This window comes from Typopeltis vanoorti, chromosome 10 (assembly GCF_054136105.1).
Source record: "Typopeltis vanoorti isolate ZY-2024b chromosome 10, IOZ_Tvanoo_1.0, whole genome shotgun sequence".
Lineage (NCBI taxonomy): Eukaryota > Metazoa > Arthropoda > Arachnida > Uropygi > Thelyphonidae > Typopeltis > Typopeltis vanoorti.
In genome coordinates, this window is record NC_143558.1 from 75,811,794 (window position 1) to 75,838,644 (window position 26,851).

Here is a 26,851-nt window from a genome sequence, read left to right on the forward strand (position 1 = left end):
TCTTTATGCAGATGAAGTTGTACCACTAAACACATGTCCAGTGCAAGTTTCTAGGGTTCTTTAACTAAATTGCATAACAGCTGTAACATATTTGGCATGAAAATAAACTATAAAATGACCAAAACTATGAAAATAAGCAGGATGTAGAAAACTTCAGGTGCATTCTCAATAGAGAACTTATAGAACAAGAAAAATATTTTGGCTCTTTAGGCACAGTTTTTAGTGAACACAGCAAATTAAATTTGGAAATAAACAACAGAATCAGCATTGCTAGATGGCAAGGAGCCATTGAATAAATTTATATAGAGAGAAATTAGCCCAAAACAAACTAGCAGTGTACATGACAGTGCTCAAACCAGTTTTAAGTAATGGAGCTGACATTTGGATTAGAAATAAAGCATTTGATCAAAAACTAGGGATCACAGATATGAGAGTTCTGAGAAAAATTAAACGAGTGAACAGATGGCATCAGTAGCATAATCATATTAAAAATTGAGACGTTAGCAAGGAACTTGATGTTGTTAGCATTCAAGAATGTATGAGTAGAATTAATCTAGAGTGGTATAGCCACTTAAATAGAATGGGTAAAGAAAGGTTAGTAAAACAAGTGTTTTTCAATGGCAGAAAAGAGCCAAAGAGTATAGGTGGATAGATTCAGTCAGAAGTACCTTAGAAGCATGAAATGTTGGATACAACAATATTGGAGTGCTGACAAGTAATAAGCTAATTTGAAGGAAAATTGCTGATATGAGATTAATAATAATATAAACTTAATCATGTAGCATTGACAAAGTAGTCTGAACCCTCCTTGAGGGTACATATCAGAAAATTGATGATGATGAGGTATGGTGTGAAGAAGGAAGAGTGACTTGTAGATTTTGTTACATGAAGAGTTGTTGATGAGTAGCATGTGTTGTGAATGCTAGTGTGTAAATGAGTGTGAAGAAGGAAGAAGAGTGACTTGTAGATTTTTTTTTTTGCATGAAGAGTTGTTGGTGAATAGCATGTGAGTAGACCTGCAATGGCTTTGAGAACATCATAGCACTAATTTTTGTCTTAATATCCTATAATAATGTTACATAATTAAAAAATGAGCACCGTTAGTACTTAACTTTTCTAGTTGAGAGATACTTTGTTAATTGTTTCTTATATAGAGTGTGTAAATGACCTGTAAACCTGTGGAGTATTCATAACTATAAATTCACATCTATGCCACAGTATATTGTGGCATCTGTGTGAATTTATAGTTTTGTTAATTGTTGCCACCATTGTTAATACTTACAGATAAAATTTGTTTTTGCTAATGAATGAATTTGTGTAATTTAAAATTTTCGGTGTTATTTGTATATTTCATAGCACCTTTTACTTAATTAATATCCGAAATTCTTTTACTGTTTTGCAAAGGATGTTCTCCTCGAAGAAAAGATGAGACAAGAATGCCAGAATGGGAACTTCCACGTCCTTATCCCTTTAACTATAGAACCGTTCATCCTGAATACATTCCTCACCATCCTGAGACAAATCAGCCACCTCAGCCATGTTTTCCTTCTAACAGTTCTGATGGGTGGCATAACAGGGTTGATGCAACAGGGGGAGGCAGCATTGTTGGTAATGGTGGCAGTGTTGACAGAATTCAGCAAAACAGTAAGAAATTAAAAAATAAATTGATTTTAAATTAACATATTTAAAAGAATTATAAATAGTATCATTTTAATGTGTGCATTTAAAAGAATAATTTAGTAAATTGTATAATTAGTTGATATTTTTAAGTTGATCCATTTTGCTTCAACTTCCAATATAGTTGATTGTTTGGGCTTATCTGCCATGCTTTTATTTATTTATTCATTTATTTTTTAAGACATCTGTTCCAAGTTGCCTTTGATAAATCAGAAATTTTTGTTTTGATATTCTGCTTTTTTCCTACAAAGTAGCCGCCATCTTATTAATACTTCTTAAATATCATCCACCCACCTTCTGCATGGACATTTTTCCTTTGAGAACTCTTCATCATACCACTGAAGGTTTTTCTTTTGCTGTTGTATACTGTATTTGTTATTATTACTATTTTAATAAACTGTCATTTAGTCAACAGGTCATTGGGATCTCACTTATTGAGCAACATTTGTGCCATATTAAAACTTTAAATTCATTCATGCTCTCTAGAACAACAGGGATATTTTGCGTATTTTGAATTTCTTTAGTTATGAGCAGGGCTCGACAAATACACTTGCCAACTTGCCAGTGGCAAGGTGATTTTGCTAGCTGGTGAGTAGCTGTAGATTGGACAAAATAGAATTATTTATTTTATTTTTTTTATTTAATAAAAAAAAAAGCATTCTATTTCTAAAAAAAAAATTCTATAATCATTTCCCAGTATCCCTAATTATTTATGGACTCCTGTTGACTTGTTGGGACATATTATTATTATTTTTTATTATTATTACGTGACACCTCCAGGGAGTTTAAAAACTCATCGAGAGAGGGCATCTACTCTACAACTCTCCATCTCCACCACTCACTCCATCCACTACAACGAACCACAACTACCAACGGCATCATCATCTACACCGATGCCATCTACCTCCCAACACCACTTTTCACATATAATCACAAACATCCATGCCCATGGCAGGATTTGAACCCGCAACCTTTTTGGCTGGAGAGCAGATACACTTTTCCATAATTTGTTGAGCCTTATGAGTATGAGCCAGCTTTTCTCACCCATAGGAAATAAAGGTTTCAGAATACAGGCGAATAGTGAGTTTCAAATGGCATTGCGTTATAGGACTTGGGTCAGTTCTTTTCCATAGTTCATCACAGCACATCATTTCATTATGGAGTGTTTGTGATAGTGTGCATTTGCTGTACCTAATATAATGCTTGGCATAGAGGTTGAGAGGGTGGGGAATGAGCATCCCTGGAAATTGTGTTCTTCCTACTCTTTCAAATGTTGGTGAATAATAAAATATTGAGTTTTTTATATATCTTTTGACTCTGGTCTTTCCTCTCCCATTGTGCCTTTGTATTTCATCTTTGGCTCTAGCCAAATCTCCTCTGATATTGTGTTTTTCTTTCTTTACTATATTGGTCAGTTTTGTAGCCAGTGTTTTATACGTCTCATGCATCTTATCATTACTTATTATCATATATCTTCTCCATAGCTACTTACTTTCTCACACTACTATCACATTTCACTGTTCACCCATTTCACACCTATGTTATTTATTTGCCTGACTCTTGGTATGCAGTCATACATTGCTTCTGTCAGATGTGGCTTAACCAGTTTCCAATATCTTTCAGCTTCTTTTCTTCTCAGTTCATCAAGTATTATATTGATGTTTGACTGCAGAAGTTTCTATAATCACTCACCTTATAGTTCCACAAACATCCCTTCTTGACTGTAACCTTTTCTGTTTGATCACCTCTCAGTTGAGTACCTCATGATTGATCTCACTGAATTGTGGCACTGTTGACACCTCATTCACCATCAGATCCTGTTAGGCCTTGGCCAAGTCTATTTAATTTTGAATTTCAATTTAATTTTGAAATTAAATTGATTTGTTGGATGGAGAAGGTGGTCTGAGATGGCTAATTTGAATACATAGTTTAGAGGTCTTTAATGACACTTTATTGGTGATATTCTTATCACTGAAAGCCTTAAGGAATTGAAAGTTAATAAATAGATGTATTTAGGTTTGGTTTTGTTGGAATTAGTGTCCTCCATAATTCAAGTTAATCATAGCATCTAAGGCCTTATAGGCTTAGCAAATAGAGCCCTTATTGTGTATGTGTTCACAGCTAGTTTGTCCATTTTACAGGGAGAAAAATATGATTTCACAGGAGGAAAGCTCTGCACCTCTTCATAGAGGTTTCTTTTTCCTAACTTGATTTGAATTGTAGTCTTCTCAACTGATGGATAAATGTTGTCATTTTTATGACTTCTTACAAAAGTGGGATGTAACTAGAATATTTTGTTGTCTTTTAGATATGAACAAAGCATTGGGAATGAGATTTTGCCATGTGTTTGAAGGGAATGTATTAGAGAATTAAATGCCATTGAGTTGTTCAATGGAAGTCCTGCAACTGGAAGTTCTCTAAGGAAAAAAAGAGAGTAAAATATTATAAAATGGAGTCATCAAACTGTAACCAAGTTTGGTGGTAGTTTGAGGAATCGAAACAAATGAAAAATGTGTATTTCAGTTATTAATAGGGCTTATATTGGACAGGTGAAGATAAGAGTATTTAAGATGAGCATGGATTTTAAATGATAGTTTTGTTTCAGTAATAGGTTTACATTTTATAACAGAATAATCAAAAGGGTATGTATATATAATATACTGTGATACTTCTGGATTTTGCAAAAGCATTTGAATGACTTGTGCATTACATATCTAAGTTGCAAAGAGTGGGTGTAGATATTAGGCTGGTGGACCTTCATTGGCATTTTGCTATTTTAGGTATATCTGAGCAGTGTACAGGACAGCAATTATTATTATACAGTCCTTCCAAGGAGTATAAGGATTCATAGTAGGAAGGCACTTCACACAACACAACTCAGTGTCTGCAGTAGTACTCACTAGTAGTATTTTTGTTTGTTAATTATGTATGTTCTCCTGCTGATTTGCCTGTGTTATTGTTCTTTTTACTGTTTTTCTTGTATTCAGTACATTTGCTAATATATTTTAAGACACATTGTTAAATTAATGATAGTGTGAAACCCAGAAATTAGAATCTTTATATCAATGACAGTCCACATGGTTAGCCTAGCAGCTATGCACTTCGCAACCATATGTCCGGGAAAGGAGTGCCCTGGGTTCGATTCCCATTATGCCAATGTGAGGAGCGATCTTCTCAGACATAGCCAAGTTAGCCAGTCTTGGGCATGGACAGCAGGGTTTTTATTCCCAGTTTATCTGGGGGGGGGGGTTTCCTCTCGCAAGCAGGCAAACTAGCCCTGTGAACACACTCAGCTACAGCCATTGAATATATTTGGAGACATAGAGCTAGTCACCTTATCCTTGGGACAGGTATGACTTAGAAGGACTTAAGATAGTTTGTAACAGGCCAGTAGGCCTAACATGTAGAAGGGAGAAGAAGAAGAAGATATTGATGACATAAACAAAGAAAAGTTAACGTATGACATTTCAAGATTTAAAGGAATTATTCAAAAATCAACCAGGGAGTTGAAGAAAGCAGGAAAATATTTAGAACTAAGACAGAAAAAAAAAAATCTGTGGAAAAACAATAACAGGAAGGAAAGCAAGGAAAGTTATAAGTTATCAGTGAATGATAATAATAATAACAAGGTAGATCGATTGAAATATAAGAAAAAAATAAGTCATATGGTATGGTGATTTGGTAATTAAATTTGCGCTTAATAAAGGAGTCCCTATGGATGTAACAAAGGTAATTGAGAAACAGGAAAGAAAAGTAAAAGAAATGGTAGGGCTAGTCTGAACTAATGATTTAAATGGTGACAAATATAGTATGAGAGAAGATATGAAAGAAGCAAGAAAGAAAGGTAGAGAAGTAAAAATAATTAGTTTATTTCTGAGATATGGTAATGAATTAAGAAGGAGGAGCCACGATAGCAAACAATTCAATGTGCAGGCTGTGTAGAAAAAAATAGGTGTGAATTCTTTGATGTGTGGAGTAAATTTGATGGTAGAGAAGACTTGTAGAATCATCATCATCATCATCAAATTCCTGCCATGTACCCTCAAGGGGTGTACAGGATATGACAGTACTACATGAAAAAATTACATCATTACTAACTTCCTATCTACAATTTTCCTCCAAATCAGTCTGTTACTTGTCAAGACTCCAACATTATCAGATCTTATATTTCTATCGTCTAAGGCACTTTGTACCGTATCAATCCACCTATATTTTGGTCTTCCTCTGGGTCATTTTCCTGCCAATCTGGCAGAGAACACATGTTTTGCTAATCTTTCCTCTCCCATTCTATTTAAGTGACCATACCATCTGAGATTAGCTCTGCTAACGCATTCCTGGATGCTGACAATGTCAAGTTCTTTCCTAATATCCTCATTTTTAATATGATATTGCCATTGATGCCATCTGTTCACGCCTCTAATCTTTCTCAGGACTCTCATATCTGCAGTCTCTAGTCTTTGGTCAAGTGTTTTACTTCTGACCCAGCTCTCAGATCCATAAGTTAAAATTGGTTTGAACACAGTCTTGTATACAGCTAATTTAGTGTTCCGACTAATTTCTTTCTTATTCCGTATGAATTTATTCAATTGACTTCCCACGATACCAGCTTTGCTGATTCTGTTGTCTATTTCTATATTTAGTTTACCATCTTCAGTAAAAATTGTGTCTAAGTAGCTGAAATGTTTTACTTGTTCCACAGGTTCTCCATTCACAACACAGTTGACATTTTCAATGATTCTGCCTATTTTCATTGTCTTTGTCTTTTTATTGCTGACCTTCATACCATATCTATTACAACAGCTATTCAATTTAGTCAGAGAATCTTGCAGACTTGTAGCGGATTTATTTAGAAGTATAACATCGTCCGCATAAAGCAAAGAGCTGACATTAACATCTCCAATTTTGATATCAGGTTTAATACCACATTCCTTCATAATGTGATCCATATAGATAATGAATAACAGAGGGGATAATGTACATCCTTGTCTCACACCAGATTTAACATTAAACCATCTTCCTGTACTTCCTTCAATTCTAACTGCTGACTCACAACTCAAATAAAGACTAAGTATTGCTTGATATAATGCCCCATTGACACCATATAACTGCAGCGTATTGAATAGCTTCTCTCTTGGCACCTTGTCATATGCCTTTTCCAAATCGACAAAACTTAAATACAGATCTTTGTTATATTCCCATGCTTTCTCGACTATTTGTCGTAAAGTGAAGATCTGATCCTGACAGCCTCTATTTGGCCTGAATCCAGCTTGTTCTTCACCAAGCTTTTCTTCCACAATTCTTCTCAACCGTTTCTCAAGTATACTTGCATAGATCTTGCCAGGAACACTCAGTAGGGAAATACCTCTGTAATTCTCACATTCAGTTTTATTTCCCTTTTTATATATGGGTACTATGAGAGCTCTACTCCAATCATCGGGAATTCGTCCCTCTGTCCAGGCTTTCTGAACTATGCAGTGCAGCCACTGTAAGACTCTTATACCACCATACTTCAGCATTTCTGGTCGAATATCATCTACTCCTGCTGCATTTCCACATTTCAAGCCTTTGATGGCTTTTTCTACTTCAAGTATGGATATGTATTCCTGACTGCATGCCTGGTCAGTGTTTTTTATCACTGTGCTGTCATCACTGCTTGTTTCATTTAGCAGTTTTTCAAAGTAATTACTCCATACTTCAAGGATATCTTTTTCTCCTGTTTTCATTTCACCTTTATCATCTCTAATTCCTTTTACAGCACTCTTTCCTCCATTCCTAAGCTTCTTCAACAACCTCCGGAATATTTTGCCACCTTCTTGATATTTATTTTCTATATTCTTGCCAAAGTCCTCCCATGACTTTTGTTTAGCTAGTTTTACACACTGTTTAGCTTTCTTACATTTGTCTCTGTATTCTGTAAGAGTAAAAGCTGACTTATTTGCCAGGAACTTTTGATATGCTTTCTTCTTTTCCTTCACTGCCTCTTTAACTTCCTGTGTCCACCAGGGAGTTCTGATTTTTTTTATCTTTGCACACAACCTCACCACATGCCTCTCTGGCAGAATCAATCAATGTTTCCTTCAGAGTTTGCCACTGAATCTCCAAGGTTTGATTCCTGTTCTCAAACTCTTTCATTTTCTTTTCAATAATATTTCTGTATTTTAGTCTACAGTTTACATCTGAGAGCTGCTCAACTTTTATTCGCTTTAAAACTTTCTTACATGTTATTCTTTTCAATATGAAATTCAATTTTATCCTGCTCAAGACTAAATAGTGATCACTTCCAATTTCAAATCCTCTGTACACTCTGGTGTCCTGCACCAGGGAGAAAACATCACTATCAACAATAACATAGTCAATGAGACTTTTCTTATTCCTAGCCTCTTCTCTCCATGTGAATTTGTGCACATTTTTATGTTGAAACATGGTGTTAGTAATAACCAGTCCATGTCCTGAGCAGAAATCCAACAGATATTTGCCATTATTAAGAGCAAAGCTAATAATAAAAAAGAGGTAACTTATTATGTCTATACACAGATGCCAAGAGTCTTAAAAATTAAATAGTTCTGTTTGTTGCTTTGGTGAATACATCATAGCCTGAAATGTTGGCATTGGTGAAACCTGGCTTTGAGATTCAGATGTATAACTGGAATTGAGTGTAAACGATTTAGCATTTTTAGAAGTGACAGATGAGATAGGAGAAAGAACGAGTACTACTAATGATATCAGATGATAACTTGAGTCCAGTTTGGATAGAAACACTCCAAAGCAATAATGGTAATGTCTCGTAGTACTGAGGTTTCAGACTATCTAGTGTGAGGTGGAGGCTAACATGATGAAATATGTTGTGGGGGTGTTGCTACAGACTTGGAGGTTCATTTGCTGGAGATAAAAAAATGCATTGCCAAATTACCCTGATGGTATTAAATGAGTAATTATTATGAGTAACTTAAATTATCCAGACATTGATTGGATAGTAGAGAAAACTCCCGAAGAAAGGAGAATTTATTGAGCTGTTACAAGACAACTTTCTCAAGCAACATGCGAAGAAGCAATTCAAGGACAAATAGCATTAGATTTCATGGCATCAGAAAGTGTCTCATATACAGATGTAACTGTTTTGCCAACAATTGCGAACAGTTATAATGCTGTACTGACCTGGAATTAGCCAACTATATTGATGTTCCAATCAGGACAGGTTATCGTAATCAGGGCATGTTTATCATAATTTCCAATCTGGAAATTATGATAAACTGAGAAAAATACTATCTTTGGTTCCATGGTATCAGTTGTTGAATGGAAAGGATATCAGCAGGGCATAGGAAGCTTTGAAAAGATGCTTAAATGATGCAGTATCTGAGGTGTTTTTTTTTTAAATATTGGGCCCATACATGAGAGTTGGCTGATCAACCTATAGCATTAGTACCGTATATGTGTAATGGGTTGGGAAAGGAGAAACTTGTTTATATTTGATTTAAAAGCATGTATATTGTATTCCTTGGGAAATATGTTGGGGGGGGGGGGACTGTTCCACAGCACAGCAGTAGCAGGGATGGAGGAGGACAAGAAACTTGTTCTGTGGGTTTCAAGGTGTACTGTGAAAGGATGTTGGGCAGCAGCTGTATGTGTTCCAATGGACTTAGTTCAGAGGGAGAATTATTGATACTATTTCAGGTGAACATTTCCCATGAAAATATTTATAGAATATACAAATTGCAGAGACCAAACATCTATGTGAAAGTGAGGAGAGTGAGATGGTAAGAGATGGATCATTTATCAACCTAATTACTCTCCTCTGTATTGAGTCAAGCATTTTGAGGGAGCTTTTTAGGAGCCCACTCCAAATGTGAGAACAGTATTCGAAAGCTGGGCAGATTTGTGATTTGTATGAGGGTAACAGCTGTTTAGAGGTGAAGTAATGTCTTGAGCAAAAGAGAAATCCTAGTTTTTTTGAAGTGAGGATGTAATGGTTGTGATGTGTTTATGCCTGGAGAGGCCTGATGTCAGGGTAATTCTGAGAAGAGAAATCTCATCTTGTCTGGGAATTTGAGTGTTATCAAAAATAATACTGGAGGAAAATAGTTCTTTTTTGTGAGAAATAAGACAGAACTGAGTTTTACTAGCATTGAAGTTGACAAGGTTATCTGAGTCCCATTGGAGGATGACTTGGAGGTCAGAATTAAGGGCAGTGGTCGTTGATGTTCTGTGGGTTGAAGTGAGTTGTGTAGAGTAGGGTTTGTCAAATGAAAGGGAGGAATGCAATGTGCTGTCATCTGCAAAACTGTGTATTGGGTTGGAGGTCAACTGAAGTAGGTCATTGATATACAGAAGGAAGAGGGTCAGTGAGAGAACTGAACCTTGTTGGACCCCAGCATTAGTTGGATAGTGAGAGGATAGGGAGCCATCTACCATCACACATAGTGTATATCCAGACAGAAAGCTGCCAATCCATCTTCAGAAGTCCTGAGACAGTCAAAATGATAGGAGTTTGCTTAGTAAGCCTTTGTGGCAGATCCCATTCAATGGCTTTGAGAGATATCAAGTGCAACTACTTGGGATTCGCCAAATTTCTCCATGGCATTTGTCCAGAAATGGGTGATATATGAGAGTAGATTTCCTGTTGATTGGCATTGATGGAATCAGCACTGGTGGTCGCTTAATAGCTGGGTACCTTCAAGGTAGAGTAGGAGTTGAGAATTGATGGTTTTCTCCATCACTTTAGATAGGACTGAGGTGAGAGAGAGAGAGAGAGATAGAGCAGCAGTTAGATGGCAGTGATTTGTTACCCTTTTTAGGAATGGGTTGAACATAGGCCAATTTCCAAGCTTTGGGATACATACCAATGGAGTAAGAGAGTATGTACAGACGGCAGAGTCAGTTCTGGAGGGCATTTGCCGTTGTCAGTTATGCATGCATTGAAAGCAAAGTGTGAAGCCAGGAGATTAGCTTTTTCTGTGGGTGATGTTGCAATTGAGCCATCTGGGTATGATGGCTCAATTGCAATAGTGTAGGGCAAAATGGGAATAGTGTAGGGCAAAATCTATGACCAATTGCTTTGGCAAGAGACCAAAAGGCATGGCTGCCATTTGGACAGGCTGCAAGTTTCCTGCTTTTTGCCCATTCAAATTCTGTTTTGGAAGCATTGATAATTTTCTTGCATCTGTTTCAGGCTTCAGTATAGGCATTGAAGGAGGATGGAGTTCTTGATTTGAGTCAGTTGTGGTATGCCTGATTTTTCAATTGTACAGCTTGGCACATCTTTTGGAGAACCAGAGTTTAGATAGGGGATGGCAGTTCAGAGAAATGTGGAGAATGTATGTTTTCATGCTAGTGAAGATTACTTTGGTGATATGGTCAGTGCCTATGTTTGGATTCGAAGAACGGAAACAATAGTCCAACCATGAGAATGAAGCATAGTAGTCTCAGAGGCTGTCCCATCTGGCACTGTTATAATGTCAAACTATTCTTGTGTGGGAGTGACTGTGTAAGCATTATTGCAGGGGTGAGGAGATGAGCACTAGGTTGTGGTCAGAATTACCCAGGGGGCTCACTACATTCACTGCATATTTGGAAGGATCGTTGGTAAGGAAGAGATCTAGGGTATTTGGGGAGTAGTTCAGGTTATCTGGTATTCTGGTTGGCTTATGAACAATTTGTGTAAGGTCGTTAGTGATGGCAAATGTTTCAGCATCTCTGCCTGCAGTATCTCTGCCTGCTGGCTTTCCACTTCCTGTACAACAGGAAGTGGAAAGCCAGTTGTTTTATGGACATTAAAATCACCTAGGAGAATGATTTCACTGTTAGGAGAGTGGAACTGGAGAAAATCAAAGTTTAAGGAGAGGAAATTAAATAGCTCAGAGCAGTTGGTGGTATTAGGAGAGTGATAGAAACAGCAGAGGAATTTGACTGAGTGGGTTAGGGATATTTTCAACCAAAGAAGGTCAAAGTTGGGCGATTCTAGGTTAGGTGCTCTCTGGCAGTGTATGTCAGAGCGGATATATGTGCAGATTCCACCCTTGGGTCGAAAGGAGTTAATGCATAGTTTGGAAGGTTGAGATGGATAGTGCAGGGGTAAGGTGAGATTTGAGTTTCTGTTAAAAAGGATAGGTGGAGTTTGGTGGACTGCAGATGGTAGTGGACACTATTAAGGTTGGAGTTGAGGCCATGGATGTTGGTGAAGTGGATATGCAGGGTTCTGTGAGCCATTGATTTGACCGCAAGGGTCTTGCACGTTTCCTATGCAGTGCCTGCATACAGGTCTCCTTGGTGGCTACTAGTGGCATCACTTGATTTTTGCACTAGTTTGGTTTGTTTGTAGTCTATGATCCAACTGTTGTCTCCATTTTGGCATTTTTCTTCTAGTTGTCTTTGGAGTTGGTGTCTCTGTTCTTTCTGGGCAAAAGTTAAATCAGATAGAGCATGTATGCACAATTGGGGGCAAGTGTCCTTTAGCTTATTATTTATCACTGTTATTAATTTGGATGTGTTTGTCGATGTGTCACAGGCCACTTTCACGAGACGTGGAAAGTTCATTCCGTCCTTTCTTTTGTTTATGGGTCCAAAATGACGACATTTGACGATATTTCTGGTATGTTCCTAGAGTTTGAAAAACAGACAGGATAGGAGCAAAATGGATGTGCAATCTGATTAAACAATCTGTCCATAAGAAGATTATGTAGAAGGAACATCATGAAAATAAGAATGAGAGGAGTTATGAAATATATAAAGCTCAGACCAGAAAAGTTATGTAAAGTAATGGATAGCTAAGTTGGAATATGAAAAGAAATTGGCTACACATGCTAAAGGCAGTGCAAAAGAATTTTATTGTTATGCTGCAATTAAAAGAAAGAATTACTGTGGAACAATAACTTCACTAAATATAGTGAAGTTTATGGAAAGAATGCATGATAATCCCATTGCACAAGGGTGGTGCAAAGACTGATGTGTCTCACTGTTGACCTATCAGTATCTCTGGGGTGATTGTAAAGATTTTAGAGAACTTGGTAAGAACTCACATATACAAATGGATGGATAAACCAGCTATAGTTTGAAAGGAACACCATAAGTTTACTAAAGGTGTGTGTGTGTGAGGGGGGGGGGGGTCATGTCTAAGCAATTTTACCATATTTTATAATAATGTTACTGCTAAATTGAATTTTGGAAAATGCTTGACAGGAGATATTTAGTTGTTTGCTGATAATGCAAAGATAGGCAGGGCGATCAGAGATGCTACTGATATACAGCATTTACAGGATGATTTCAATAGGCTTGGAAGTGTGGACAAAAGGCAATAGCTATCAATTCAGTTTAGTAAGTGTAAAGTTATGCACTTTGGCATGATATGTGATATCCAACAGCATATTATATTAGTGGAATTATGGTTGGTTGGAGTAACTGACGAGGCTAGAGACCTTGGAGTTATCCTTCTTCTCTTCCATCCTCAAGACGGGTTGTCTTGTGTGGATAACAACCTTTCAAGCTCATTCATATGCCAACAGCTTGGAAAGTCCAGTGCACTTTTAAGGACTTCATGCAATATTAATCTTGGTCTTCCCCTGGGTATTGTACATTCCATAGTGCCCTCTAATACCAGGTGAGGAAGCCTGTCCAGTTTCATTCGCACAATATGACCAAACCTACAGAGTTAATGCTCTTTAACTATGTTAAGAATTGTTGAGTTAGGGATATTCAGATCTTGCAGCACATGTGTATTTGTCTTATGTTCTGTTCAATGAGTTCTGGCGATTTTCCTGAAGTATTTCATTTCAAAAGCTAACAGGTTCCTCCCTGCTTCTTTTTTTTAAGGTCCAAGTATAATTTTATTCATATTTATAAATTTAGGGACACAAAAACACACGTGTTGAACAGATTATTTTATTAATTACTAATAAAATAAAACTTGCCGTTTCGACCTCTGTATCGAGGTCATCATCGGAAGGATACAAGCGTATAAGTAACCAAGCTACATGCTCTAGCTCTGTATACCGGTAAACTAAATCTACGTAGTTAATTAATCCTTTTCCTTAGCCTGACCTGTAGTGATAAAAAAAAAAAATAATAAAATAATAAAAATAAATAAAGAAATAAATAAAAATAAAAGAATATATAAATAAATAAAAAAATAAAATAAAATAAAAATATATATATAAATAAATAAATAAATACAACTACAATAAACTGCTAAAGTCATCATGTATTAATATTCTTCTGGATTTGTACAGTTCTGATTGTTATAATATGATTTCTTTCAGTTGCTGTTCTTCTTCTTCTTCCTAACATGGAATTTAGGCCATGTGGCCTGTTCCGGTCTCATGCCATCTCTTTCTTGGTCTTCCGATTCTTCTTTTTCCACTTATTTTGTATCTGTATAATATTTTTGGTAGCCTGCTATTGTTGTCCATTCGATTAAAAATGGTCTAGCCATTTTTGTTTATACTGTCTTATGTAGTAATTAATTGGTTTTATTTTCAGGGATTGTAAGATTTCTTCATTTGTTTTGTGGTCCCACTTGGTATATCCAGCTGTTTTTCTGAGGAACTTCATTTCTACTATTTGAATTCGTTTTTCATCTTTCCTTTTCATGGTCCATGATTTGCTTCCGTATAGTAGAGTTGGTTTTGACAAGACATTATACAGTCTGATTCTAGTGTGTTTTTGTACCAGGGATGGCTTAAATATATTATTTATTATGCCATTTACTTTCACAAAGTTTGATATTTTGGTGTCTGTCTTTTTCTTCTTCGTATGATAGATCACATCCCAAGTATCTGAAAGTGTTTACTTGTTCTAGTATTTTATTATCTATCACTATTTTACTTATTGGGTTTTCTCCTTTGAATGCCATTATTTTTGTTTTTTCTTTGGATATTGTCATATTATATTGCTTTGAGGTATCATTTAATGATTTTAATGATCTTTGTAAATCATCTTCTGATGTAGCTAATACTATTTGATCATCTGCAAATAGTAGTGTATCTATCTTCATTTGCGGGGTCATTTGTATACCAAATGGGTTATGCTGTTTCCAGATTGTTAATATTTCATTTATATATATATTGAAAAGCAGAGGTGAGAGGGTACATCCTTGTCATACTCCTCCAAATATATCTTTCCATTCTGAGGTGTGTTCTAATTTAACTGCTATTTTATTTCCTGTATGTATATATTGAATAGATTGTAAAAGTTGGTTTAGTATGTTTAAATCGGTTAATATTTTAAATAATTTTTGTCTACTAATTTTGTCAAAGGCTTTTTTCATAATCAATAAATGCTACACGTGTTTCTTTTTGAAATTCTCTTCTCTTTTCTATTAATAATTTTAAAGTAAAAATTGGATCTATGCAGGATCGGCCTTTTCGGAAACCGTTTTGTTCTTCTAGTAATTTGTTTTCTATAATGCTGCTTAGTTTCTCTTTTAATATTCCTGCATATATTTTATATCCTGTATTCAGCAGACTAATTCCCCTATAATTATTGCAATTGTCTTTATTTCCTTTTTTATAGATTGGGATAACCAGCGCTTTTTTCCAAGAGTTAGGGGTTTTTCCGGACATCCAAACCATATTAAAAAATTTCATAAGTCTTTCATTAAATTTTTCACCTGCATTTTTGTATAGTTCTATATTTATATTGTCTTCTCCTGGCGTTTTCCTATTTTTCATCTTCTTTATTATATTTTTCAGTTCTAACATTGTGATATTTTCTATTAGGTCATTCTTTGTCTTATAAAATTTTAATTCATTGTTCTCATCTGTCCAGAGATTTTGGAAATAGGTCACCCATTTTTCTAAATCTATTGTATATATTTTTATCTTTTTTTTTATTTCTTTATTCATGTATTTTATTACTTTATAGGTTTTGGGTTGTTGCTTAAATAAATCCTTTTCTAGTTCTGTTACGAAATTGTTCCATCTTTCTCTATGTTTTTTCCTTATTTCTCGTTTTGCAATTGCACTATTTCTTTTATACTCTATTTCTGCTTCTATTGTTTTGGAATTTAGCCATTTCTGGTAACTGTCCTTTTTGGTTTTTATTATATTTTCTATTTCTTTGTTCCAGTCTCGTAGTCCTCTTTTTCTAATCCATTTGTGCTTTATTCATAAAGTTTCTGTTGCTGCTTTTGTGAGAATTTGTTTCAAATTTTCCCATTCATCTTCTATGTCACTTGATTCATGTGTGGTTTCTGTTTTTAAGTTTGTGCATTTTTGATATTGTAGTCTAACTTGAGGATCCTGTAATGAAGAAATTTTGTAGCTTGGCTGGTAAGAATTTTCAATTCTATGTGTTTTTAGCCACTTTGGTTTAAAACGAATTTTTGCTGATACCATATAATGATCAGAGTTTAATTCAAAGCCTCGATATGCTCTTACGTCTAAAATTAACTCCGCTAATTTAAAGTTTGTGATAACGTAGTCAATTACTGATTTGTATCCTCTGGCTGACCAAGTATATTTATGTATTTCCTTGTGTTTAAACATTGAATTCATTATTCTCATATTATTATAAATGACAAAATCGCGCAATCTGCGACCATTTTGATTACATGTATTTTCGCCAAATTTACTTATGTTTGTTTTGTATTTTTTGTTTCCTATTCTGGCATTTAAGTCTCCTGCTAGCAGTAAATAGTCAGTTTTGTTTGTTTTATCTATGGCATTTTGTAATTCTTTATAAAATATATTACTGTCTTCTTTTCCCTCTTCTGGTGCATATGCGCCAATTATTGTTATGTGGCTTCTTAATGTCTTGAGTCTAATTTCTATTAGTCTTTCATTCAAATAGTTGTAATATACAATATTGTTCTTTAGGGATTTATGTACCATAATCATTATACCTGCTTTTGCTCTTTCTTCTTTTTTTACTCCGCTGTAGATTTGTATATAGGTGTTTGTTTCTTTTGTACCATTTTGTTTTTTCTTTGTTTCTATTACTATACATATCTTTATGTTAGCTTGCTTTAGTTGTTTATCAAGTTCTTCTTCTTTGTGTGTGCAATGCTTCTCATATTCCATGTTTCAATCTTCATTATGTGTTCCTTTTTCCAATTTTGTTTACCGTTTCCTGGGTTGTGGTCTTTTCCCTGACAGTCCGTCCGGTTGCTGTTGAATGTTAGAAACACTTCACCAAGATGAACGACACATTAAATACCTCCATTTTTGGAAAAACCGGCACCTACTGAGTAGGTGTCTTCTTGTAGTGGGATCTTTTCTATGGCTAGTTTAGGTTGTTATACAGGCTGTAGATGGGTCTTCCACGTTCTTGAAATGGTTAGGCCATCATTTTTGTTGAGATTTGGGTTGTGTTTGAGCATTTCACATGACTCTTTAAATTTTCTCTCAAACCAGGTTTTGGTGCGGTGTAAGGACATGGTATTTTTCCAATCAATTCTGTGGTATGTTTGGAGTGCATGGTCACAAAGGCCGGTTTTTCCAAAAATGGAGGTATTTAATGTGTCGTTTGTGTTCATCTTGTCTGATTGGAATAGTTCGCCCTGTATCCCCTATGTATGGTATGTTACATGTGCATTGTATTTTGTATACCCCTGGGTGGGCTAGGTGCGGAAGAGGATCTTTAGAAGAACTGAGTAGGTGCCTTAACTTATTTGGGGGTTTAAAGGCGGTTTTAAAGTTGTATTTGCATAGTGTTCTGTCTATTTTTTCAAAAATGTCTCTAACATAAGGAATGGCAATAGCATTTCTGAAATCTTTTTTGTTCTTACTGGTATCTTTATGGAGGATCTTGTGAATAGTTTTTTTACTTATCCATTTTTTATAAATGTTTGGTTGATGATCTTGTATTCCTGGTTTAGAGCTTGTTCATTTGAACAAATTGTTAGAGCTCTGTGTTTAAGGGTGCTTATGACACCTAGTTTTTGTGTTGGGTGGTGGTAAGAATTTTTGTGTATGTGTTGGCCTGTGTGTGTAGGTTTGCAGTAAACTGAGAAGGAGAGACAGCCAGAGTGAAGATGTGTGACAAGTGTGTCTAGGAAAGGAAGAGAGTTGTTTTTTTCCATTTCAATGGTAAAGTGGATACGTTTGTGTTATTTGTTTAGGTGGCTAAGGAATGTATTTAGAGCTTCGCGGCCGTGGGGCCAAATGGCAAAAATGTCATTGACGTATCTGAGCCAAATTTTGGGCTTTAGACATGCTGTCTCTAGAGCACATTGCTCAAAGGCTTCCATATAAAAGTTAGCTATTGGGGGGGGGGGGAGTGGTGAGCCCATGGCTCTACCTTCTTTTTGAAGGTAAAAATTGTTTTGCCGCATGAAATATCCAGAGTGGAGTATGTGGGCAAAGAGGGCCATGATGTCGTGCGGAAATATGTTCTGTAGGAGCAAGATAATGTCATTGATTGGGACATTGGTGAAAAGGGAAGTTATGTCAAAGCTGACTAATAAATCTTGGTCGTCGAGTGTAATGTTTTTAATTTTATTAATGAAATGTTGTGTATTTTTTATGTAGGAAGGGGACTGACCTACCAATTCCTCGAGCGTGGCCGATAATTTTTTGGCAAAGTGATAATTTGGGCTGTCAATTCCTTCAACAATCGGACGTAGTGGTGTGCCTGGTTTGTGTATTTTTGGCAGGCCATAAATTCTGGGTGCACGGGCATAATGAGGTATTAATTTTTTCGTTGTTTCTTCGGAACATGTGGACGAATTTGATTAATTTAGTTGTTTTTTTTTTTTTTTTTGTTACGTTTTGTAGGGTTGTAGTTTACCATTTGGTAGGTGTTGTGGTCCGATATCAAATGGTTCATTTTTTCAATGTATGTTGTACGGTCTAAAAGGGCAGTGGCATTGCCTTTATCTGCTTTCGTGATTATAATGTCTTGGTTATTTTTTAAGGATTTAAGGGCTAGATTTTCAGTTTTGTTTAAGTTGGTGCTTAGTTTTTTTGTTTAAATTTAGTATACATGATGTTTCCATTCGTATTTTATCAGCCAAATTGGTGGGGAGGGATTTTAAACCTCTCTCGATATGATAAACGATATCAAGCTTGTTCACTGACCTCGGAGCAATGGTGTAGTTCAAATCTTTCTTTAGCAGTGAGAGTTCACCTTGGGTGAGATTGTAGTTTGATTGGTTGATAACCAAGCTGTGGTCCGATGGTGGTTGGTTGCTCCTAACTTCGTTTGTGGGTGATTGGCTGCTCCTTATGATGTCGGTTTGTGATTGGCTGTTCCTTTCGTTATGGCGTCCTGATGGTCTTGTGCTTTTCTGTTGTTGTAGGGCTTGAAATTTCATTACTAATTTTTCTTTGTTTTAAGTGCCTGGCCGAGTCGTCTGTGATACCGTCTAAAATCTCCCAAATTTCTGGAATAACATAGTCAGATAGCTCTAATTTAAGTTGTAGAACTTTGGCTTGGATGGATGTTAGGTTTTTACGTGCCTCGTGGATTTGTTCTCCTAACAAGGCTTTTTCCAACTGGGCATAAATACAGAGTGCTTTGTCTGGTTTAAACTTCTTCTTTAGTTTAATGCAGTTGGGTATTACGTTGCTGTCTCTACATCGTTTCAAAAAGGCTAGTCGATTCGTTAACAATCAAACACGTATCTTTAGCTTACCGTAGAGGTTGCACTGCTTGTGGGTCACATCTCCATGGATTATGATGATTCTTTCTTTTAGGGTTACGCGGTGATCAGCATTCATATTTATAAATTTAGGGACACAAAAACACACGTGTTGAACAAATTATTTTATTAATTACTAATAAAATAAAACTTGACGTTTCAACCCCTGTATCGAGGTCGTCATCGGAAGGATACAATATAAGAAACCAAGCTACATGCTCTAGCTCTGTATACCAGTAAACTAAATCTACGTAGTTAATTAATCCTTTTCCCTAGCCTGACCTCTAGTGATAAAAAAAAAAAATAAAAATAAATAAATAAATAAAAAAATAAAAAAAATATATATATATAAATAAATAAATAAATACAACTACAATAAACTGCTAAAGTCCTCATGTATTAATATTCTTCTGGATTTGTACAGTTCTGATTGTTATAATATGATTTCTTTCAGTTGCTGTTGAATGTTACAAACACTTCACCATGTTGTCTTCTTGTAGTGGGATCTTTTCTATGGCTAGTTTAGGTTGTTATACAGGTTGTAGATGATTTTTTGTGAATAGTTTTTTTACTGTATCCATTTTTTATAAACGTTTGGTTGATGATCTTGTATTCCTGGTTTAGAGCTTGTTCATTTGAACAAATTGTTAGAGCTCTGTGTTTAAGGGTGCTTATGACACCTGGTTTTTGTGTTGGGTGGTGGTAAGAATTTTTGTGTATGTATTGGCTTGTGTGTGTGTGTAGGTTTGTTAGAGTCATTTTTGAAAAAATTGACAGAACACTATGCAAATACAACTTTAAAACCACCTTTAAACCCCCAAATAAGTTAAGACACCTACTCAGTTCTTCTAAAGATCCTCTTCCACACCTAGCCCACCCAGGGGTATACAAAATACAATGCACATGTAACATACCATACATAGGGGAAACAGGGCGAACTATCCCAATCAGACAAGATGAACACAAACGACACATTAAATATCTCCATTTTGGAAAAACCGGTCTTTCTGACCACGCACTCCAAACATACCACAGAATTGATTGGAAAAATACCAAGTCCTTACACCTCACCAAAACCTGGATTGAGAGAAAATTTAAAGAGTCATGTGGAATGCTCAAGCACAACCCAAATCTCAACAAAAATGATGGCCTAACCATTTCAAGAATGTGGAGGACCCATCTACAACCTGTATAACAACCTAAACTAGCCATAGAAAAGATCCCACTACAAGAAGACAACCTGGTGAAGTGTTTGTAACATTCAGTAGCAACTGAAAGAAATCATATTATAACAATCAGAACTGTACAAATCCAGAAGAATATTATTACATGAGGACTTCAGCAGTTTATTGTAGTTCTATTTATTTATTTATTTATATATATATATATATATATATATTTTTTTTTTTATTTATATATTTTTTTATTTTTATTTTTTTATTTTTATCACTAGAGGTTAGGCTAGGGAAAAGGATTAATTAACTACGTAGATTTAGTTTACCGGTATACAGAGCTAGAGCATGTATGGTTCCTTATACACTTGTATCCTTCTGATGATGACCTCGATACAGGGGTCAAAACGTCAAGTTTTATTTTATTAGTAATTAATAAAATAATCTGTTCAACACGTGTGTTTTTGTGTCCCTAAATTTATAAATATGAATGCTGATCACCATGTAACCTATAAGAAAGAAGTATAATTTTATTTTTAGAGTTCTAGAATGTTGTTGTTTTTCCAAATTTTATTAAGTTTATTCATAATTGACCATGCTATGGTGAATTTTTGTTTTTTATTGTTACTATGTCATTTAAATTTGAAGTCAAATATGCACCTAGGTTATTAAAAACATTAACTTGTTCAATGGCTTCCTGGTTAAATGTTATCTTTATAACTTCAGGGTTGTCTTCTATTTTCATTATCTTTGTTTTACTTGAATTTATAATCATATTATAATTTCTGCAGATTTCTTGTAATTTTGCAATCTGGTATTGGAGATTTGATTTGTCATCTCTTATAATTACTGTATCACCTGCGTATATGATATGTGATTGGTCTTCTGTTGACTTTTACTTCTTTTGTTGAGAGCAGTGCTTCTTTAATGTGTTCTTTGGATAAAATGTTAAAAACTCATGGGAAGAGTGGACAAAAACCCCTTGTTTGATTTCTAGTTTTTTTTTTGTTGATATTTTTATATTGAAATTAAGCACTGGTATTCTGATAGTAGTTTGAAACAAATCTTAGTATTTTAAAGTCTGTATTTTTCTTTCTTAATATTTGAATAAGTTTTTCTCTATTAACAGAATGAATTGGTTGTTTAAAATCCACAAAACATGCCCCATGCAATTTTGGCCAGACTATAAAGATATGCTCGATTGTTAACCTGTTTTTTCCTTCAGCCAGCCTTTTCTTCTATTAGCTGTTATTTAGATGATTCATTTTTTATTTTTACAAAGATTTTGTAAGAGTGGCAAAGAAGAGTAATTGGTCTATAATTACATTTTTGAACATCACCTTTTTAAATGTATAAGCAAGATTTTGCATATTTTCCAGTCATTTGAGATAGTCCCAATGAAAAGAATATTATTGAAAAGTTTGATTAGGAAAAAAATTTGAAAAAGTTTTATTAGATCAGATCAGGTCCACAATTGTTATAGAGCTCTGAGAGTATTTCATCAATTCTAGTTGTGCTCATGATTTCATTTGATTAAATTATTATTATTATTATCCTAATAATATTTGACTCCCCATGTAGTCAATGAATGATCTAGGAGGTCCCTTTGTCGTACACACAGTTCATCATACCTTGCTTTAAACACATTCAAATTTTCTGCAGACCCCACACTCAGGAAATGCATTCCAATCATTCACTGCATGCAAAAAATCTGATTCTCACTCTCTTGTTCACCTTTGCATCCTCTTCATTAATCCTATAACACCCTCCTTATACAGCTTCCAGAGATGACCTTTTGTTCTACTCCAGTCTAACACCTCTTATTCTTCTGCAGCTTTTTTCCCACTTGAGTAGGGTTGCTGTTTGTAGTGAGTCTCCTCCACAACCTCCTCTCTTGGGCTGTTGCCACATCCAAGTTCTTCATCCTCAAGTCCTCCTTCACTATCTCCCTCCATCTCTTCTTTGGCCGACTGTGCTTCCTCCTCCCCTGCACATCCATCTGCATGATCCTTCCTCCCACATACTTGTCCTCCCTTCTCATCACATGACCAAACCATCTCAACCTTGCCTCCTGTATCTTTGCTCCTAAGTTCATAACTTTCACTGTTCCCCTTACATAGTCATTTCTCAGACGATCCGTTCTGGTCACACCACGCATCCACCTAAGCATTCTCATCTCCGATACCTCCATCCTGCTAATGTTATTTTCCTCAGGGCCACAGTTTCCATAGCATATGTCATAGCTGGTCTCACTACTGTCCTGTAGATTTTGCCTTTTAGATTGACCGGCACCCTCTTATTGCATAGCACTCCGGCCATCTCTCTCCAGTTCCTCCATCCTGCTTGTATCCTTCATCCCACGTCCTTCTCAGCCTCTCCATCCTTTTCATTGTTGAACCTAAGTATCTAAAGTCACTGACCTTCCTGATAACATTTCCTTCCGGCTCCAGATCTGTCTCCTGGCTGCCATCCACTTTGCAACACATATACTCTGTCTTACTTCTGCTCAGTCTCATACCTCTCTCTTCCAGTACTTTCCTCCAACTTTCCAGTTTAGCTGCCACTTCTTCTCTTGATTCTGCACAACAGCACAATGTCATCTGTATACAACATAGTCCAAGGCGCATCTTCTCTCGCTTCCTCATTCACAATATTAAACAGGAATGGACTTAATGCTGACCTTGATGCAAACCAACTGTCACTGGAAAACTTTCTGTCTCTCCCAGGCAGGTTCAAACTCTTGTCTTCACATTTCTGTACATCTCCTGCACCAACCTGACATATTTCTCTGGTACCTTCTTCTCCCTCAGACACTTCCAGACTTCTTGCCTTGCCAATCTATCATACGCTTTCTCCAGATCAATAAATACCAGCTCTAGCTCCCGTTGCTTCTCTCGAAACTATTCCATCATCTGTCATCGATCAACCAGGCATGAACCAAATTGCTCCTTTGCAATCTCCACCTCCTTCCTCAGTCTTCCATTAAGAACCCTCTCTAGGATTTTCATTGTTGTGGACATCAACTTTATTTCTCTGTAATTCTTACAGTCTTGGGCATCCCCTTTACTCTTGTAGATGGGGACAAGAGTATTTTCCCTCCATTCCTCAGGTATATTTTCCTGTTGACAAACTTTTATTAACAGGTCCCCACAGTAGGTCAGTTCCCTCTTCCCCCAGTGCCTTCCATGCCTCCAGTAGGATCCTGTCAGGGCCCACCAATTTTCCATTCTTCATCCTCTTTATGGCTTCCTTCACTTCCACTCTACTAATGTTCTACACCATTCCCTCACAAGGCTCCCCATCTTCTCTGTGAGTCCTTGCATTTTCTTCATTCAAAAGCCCTTCAAAGTATATTCTCCATCTGTTTCTTATATCCACATCCCTCCTTAATACCCTTCCTCCAGAGTCTTTGATCTGCCTCACATGTACAATGTTCTTTGATGCCTTATTTCTACATTTTTTCAATCAATAAATCTTTCTCTCTCTCTCTCCTTCCTTTGTTTCTAATTGATCATAAAGGTCTTGATATACCATGTCCTTCGCATGTGCAACAACTCTCTTGACTTCTCGCTTTTTTCTGTCTGTACTCCTCTCTGTCCTCTTCCACTCTTGACTCGTTCCCACTTCTGCTTTGCTTTCCTCTTCTTAGCCATCACTGCTTCTTGTACATTATTATTCTACCACCAACTGTCCTTCTGCTCACTAATCTTTCCGGATGTTTCACCAAGCACCTCAATCGCACATCTTAGAATTACTTTTGAATTATGTCTCCACCAGTCTTGTACACTTTCTAGTTCATCCAAAATCCTCTCTAACACCTTCTCCCTAAAAACGGTTCCTCACACTGTCTTCTTTTAAGTGAAACCACTTAATTTTCTTCCTCCCATGGCTTCCAAAGGTTCTTATCTTCGTATCTTATCTTATCAAAGGTTCTTAAATTGCAGATGCAATTTATAGTCTTGTGGGTAGGATGAAGAGGGATGGTAAAATTGAGACATACAAGCCTGCACACAGCAGCCAGTGTTGCTGCACCACTTGATCTGTTGGGATTACCTTACAATTTGTTACTGCCTTAAGTTGTTTTCTTCTAGTCAAAATGTAGTCAATATGTGAACTATTGTTGCCACTTTTAAATGTTATCAAATGCTCTTCCCTCTTACAGAAAAAGGAGTTCACAATTGCCAGATCAAACACTACTGCAAAGGTCCAAAATCCTCTCTCCTTCCTGGTTCATCATTTCCACTCCATGGCCACCATGCACCCTTTCACAGTCCAGTTTAACACTATTATATGAAAAACCTCTTCAGCATTAATCCTATAGATTAATGCTGAACCCCTTACAAACTTGTATGTCTCAATTTTACCATCCCTCTTCATCCTACCCACAAGACTATAAATTGCATCTGCTCAACTTTTCTTCAAACTATCTTAGTCAATCACCTCTGGACCCTTTCCAACATCTTTGTCCTTCTGAAAGCCAACTGACTAAATTTGTGCACAGCAGTCCATTTTGTCCTAATTAGCACCTTATACAATGGAACAAGAATATCCTTACTTCTAAAAGTCAGTGTCCTCTTCATCATTTCCAGAATTCGTTGTGTTGTGTTATTAATAGCACTGTGTCCTGTAAATTTTAGATCCTTATTTACCATCACCCCAAGATGTCTTTTTTCCTTCACCTCTAACAATATATCCCCGCCAAGCATCAATTCTACATCCCATCTTTGTTTCCCAAATTTTAAAACCTTACATTTTACAACATTGAACTGGTATTCCCATTCACTCAATTCAAGTCTTCTTCTTGTAAGACTGCAACATCTTCTCTAATCTTCATAGTTTGTCCCAACTCAGCATCATCTAATCTATAAACAACTGATATCGCCATCCAAATCTTCCCCCAATATCAATAACATACAGGTTAAACAGCAATGGTTTAAAAGAGACCCCCTGAGGCATACCACTAGTGACTTTCCTCTCCTGTAATATTCCTCTTCCACCCCCCCCCCCCCATACACAACTTGCTGATACCTATCAGATAGCCAATTTCCAGTCCAGTGCACTAGTCTAATATCCAACCCCATCCACTCTAGTTTGACTTTCAACTTATCATGCAGTAATCTATCAAAAGCCTTTGCAAAATCTAAGTGTACTACTGTGTATCAATCTCCTTTGTCCAATGAAGCCATCACCTTATTATAATAAGTAAGTAGATTACTAAAACATGACCTCTCTTTAGCAAATTCATGCTATCCAACAAAGATTCTGGATCCTGGTTCTCATCAGTCTCTCTAACACTTTAACCACAACACTTGACACACAAATTGGCCTATAATTTGATACTTGACTTCTGTCACCTCCTTATGAAACGGCACAATCTTGCCTTCCTTCTGCTCCTTTGGAACTTGACCCAATGTAAGACTCATATTAAAAAATATGTCAAGGTAGATGCCAACTCCCTTGTACATTCATTCAGAATGTTTAGTGATATATCATTAAGTCTCACAGCCTTATTAACATCAAGTTACTCAATTCCCCATATACCTCTTGCTCACTTACAGTCAGTCTCTTCTCCTCATCATCAACTGCTCTCTAACTCTCCATGATGTCACATTCACAAGAATGATAGACCTTTATGAATTGATCATTAAATATCTCAACTATATCTTCTGCTGCAGTTGTTCTTATACATTTTCTCCAATCAATGTCATCCTTCCATAACCATTATTTTTTCTTGCTGGTTACATATCGAACGAACTCCCTAGGATTCTTTTTTGGCTTCATTAGCTAACTGCTGCTCATACTGCACTTTTGCTACCCTTACCAACGAAGTCACCATCCTTGCCTGTTCTTTGTAATCCTCATGGAATTGATTATTACCACTCATCTTATGTTGTCACCGTAATACCTTTTTTCCTCTGTATTGCATGTTTAATCTCTTCATTCATCCATTTCACATCTACCTTATTTAACTTTCTGACCTTTGGAATATATTTAGATATTGCTTTTACTAGATAGTTTTTGAATATCACCCAGATGGCATTGATCTCTTTCCAGCTAACTCCTCATTCCATGCTACACATGCAAGCTGTCTCCTGAATTTCTCATAACCACCAGCCTTGTAGTTCCACATGTAACTTTTCGTCACAGAAGTCCCTCACACTGCTGGCAACCACCCAGGTAATCACTTCATGGTCACTGGCACCAACTGGAGGGTGATTTGACACCTCATTTATAATAACATCCTCTGACGAGATGATCAAATCCAAAACCTTTAATCCTCGTGTGCCCTCTGTTACATACTGCCCGAGGTAATTGTCCCTCAAATATCTGAGAACTCTTTTTTTATTTTATTCCAATTGGTATATCATCCCAGGGGGGGGGGTACTTAAGGGTCAAAGCTGTATAACTGAGAGGAGACCTCCACATAGCCTTT

The 26,851-nt window shown here is 36.2% G+C and overlaps 1 protein-coding gene across 5 annotated transcripts in view; it reads left to right on the forward strand.

The window, feature by feature from the left end:
• Positions 1-26,851, forward strand: part of Bili (FERM domain-containing protein 8 Bili) — a 360,304-nt gene that overhangs the window by 54,033 nt on the left and 279,420 nt on the right. For all 5 annotated transcript variants that reach the window (XR_016548904.1, XM_090398633.1, XM_090398635.1 and 2 more), the window contains one exon: positions 1,405-1,644. Coding sequence is in view for 4 of the 5 variants with exons in the window: in XM_090398633.1 (XP_090254759.1) it covers positions 1,405-1,644 (240 nt within the window). In the remaining variant the exon portion in view is untranslated. The remainder of the gene's footprint in view (positions 1-1,404; positions 1,645-26,851) is intronic.